This window comes from Solanum dulcamara, chromosome 7 (assembly GCF_947179165.1).
Source record: "Solanum dulcamara chromosome 7, daSolDulc1.2, whole genome shotgun sequence".
NCBI lineage: Eukaryota > Viridiplantae > Streptophyta > Magnoliopsida > Solanales > Solanaceae > Solanum > Solanum dulcamara.
Genome location: NC_077243.1, coordinates 2,103,824 through 2,105,973, shown reverse-complemented (window position 1 = coordinate 2,105,973; position 2,150 = coordinate 2,103,824). Strand labels below are relative to the sequence as shown.

At 32.7% G+C, this 2,150-nt stretch overlaps 1 protein-coding gene across 1 annotated transcript; it reads left to right on the top strand.

Annotated features, from left to right (window-relative positions):
- Nucleotides 1-353: 353 nt before the first annotated feature.
- On the top strand, nt 354-1,459 carry LOC129895179 (uncharacterized). Its single transcript, XM_055970857.1, has one exon. It carries the CDS (start codon nt 473-475, stop codon nt 1,097-1,099), a length of 627 nt encoding a protein of 208 aa, XP_055826832.1. The 5' UTR covers nt 354-472; the 3' UTR covers nt 1,100-1,459.
- The last annotated feature ends 691 nt before the right edge of the window (nt 1,460-2,150 follow it).

Sequence of the window (2,150 nt, the reverse complement as noted above, 5' to 3'; positions counted from 1 at the left end):
AATATATGTGGACCGCCTCAATGTGTCACTTTAACTTAACAGTAAAGCTCTTAGAATTCCTGTCACAAAATTATTATTCGTGTCTTATATTATTTTACTTTTTGATTTATATTCATAAAGAAATCGTAACTAATTTTTTTTAATTTATCTTTTTTGTTTTTTTAACTTTATAAACTTATTTACTTTCTAAAAAAATAATTTAATTTTACTTAATTAATAAATAATTTAAAATAATAATTTTTAATAAGGTGGAGAACTAAGGACAAGTACTTCAGTGCGTCGTGTTCCTCTACGGAAGCACTATAAATAGCCCTTCATACGTTCACAGTTTTCAATTCCAACAAATCAAAAAAAAAAAAAAAATCTTTCCTCATACATATCTTCCTCTCTTTCAAATATATCACAAATTCCATCTTTCTGAAACCAAATCAAACAATTCTCTAATATATCAGAATTTAGTTGAGGAAAAAAAATGGAGCAAAATTTGCCAGTTATAGCAAAGAAATTCTGGAACATAGTGCGAATAGCTTTCTTCATGCTGAGAAAAGGGATCTCAAAGAGAAAATTAATGCTCGATCTCAACTTACTGATGAAGCGTGGAAAAATTGCTAGCAAAGCCGCATTTCATAATCTCATGTTCCACCACACGCACCAATGGTCTTCGTCTTCCTCATCAGCTTCTTCTTCAACCCCTGAATCCGTGTGTGTACGCGCTCCATCAGGCGAGTATGAGTTCAGTTGCAGTAACAGCCCAGCGTACCCAGCTTTTCACTTTCCATTCAACTTCAACAAGCGCGGCAAGCACCACGCTCATCTCTTTCCGTGTGCTCACGCGCCAGCCACCGAGGACGACGATGTTGTGGTGATGAATGCCGCTGTGATGAAGGCTTTGGAATTGCTTCAGAGTGCTAATGCGTCGCCGGCGAATAACTTGCCCGGATTTGGAAGGACTCCCACGGTGAGGCAATTGAGGATAACCGACTCTCCTTTTCCACTTAAAGATGTTGAAGAAGATAGTCAAGTTGATGAAGCTGCTGAGAAATTTATTTCCAAATTTTATAGGGATTTGATGAGGCAAGCTTCGCCTGGTGGTGCTTAATGAAATTGGAATAATTATATTAAGCGAGAGCTCTCTCTGATCTTTGTCAGTATATAAATATTTCTATTTTTATTGGGAATTTGATTCATGTGGCGGAGATGGTGGCCAATGTAATAACAAACAACAATGCACGAACTTTCAGTGTTGTAAGTTGGAAAGAAGAAGATTGGGAGCTATGAAGATTCTATATGCTTTTATTGCATGTATAAATTTCTGCTTTCATGGGAGTTTTTTGTTTTGTTTTTTCACCTTATGGGGCATTTTGGAAATTTTTCAAAATAAAAAAATAAAAAATGTAGTCCTACTATAGTATATAGTTGTGATGAAATTTTGTCATTATTTTTTTAAATTGTAATGCAATGAAAGTTTTGAATACAATAAATTTTTCTGTAGCTCGATCTTTCTTTACTTTGTTTCGAGACTCATATATACGTGCTGTTTTTTTTTTCCTTTCTGGAAATAAGAGATTCAAAAAAGTAGAAGTTGGAGCGTAATAGTTACAGTAAAGTACAAATTAGGAGCAGTTAAGAAATTATTCTTTCCTTCAAGACAAGGTGAATATATAGTTAGCACAACTGTTCAGTTGGTTGAACAAATGCTATCAAGCAAATTCAAGTAGTAGTAATTAACTTCATAAACTACTATACACAACTCTAATGGAGTAGTTCATTATTTCTGGGCCAAACCTGAACTGAAGCAGTACTCCCTCCATCCATATTTACTTGTCTATTATATTGATGTTTAATAATATTCATTCAATTTTTAAAATAAATAAATAGTTTATCATGAAATATTTATTTTATTTTTATTATTAAATACTATTCATTTTTTAATATTTAAAGGACTTATATTTAATACAATTATTCATATTATTTACTGCTTCTTGATAGATAACTATTATTGAACAAATATATGGTACTCTACTATATATGTCAACGGGAATTAATGCCCCAACGGAGACAATGATGGAGAGGAATTGACCGATATGATTCCACTAACTACAAAAGCAAATCTCCTATGAACATGTAAAATTAATAATGCCTCTTTTTTT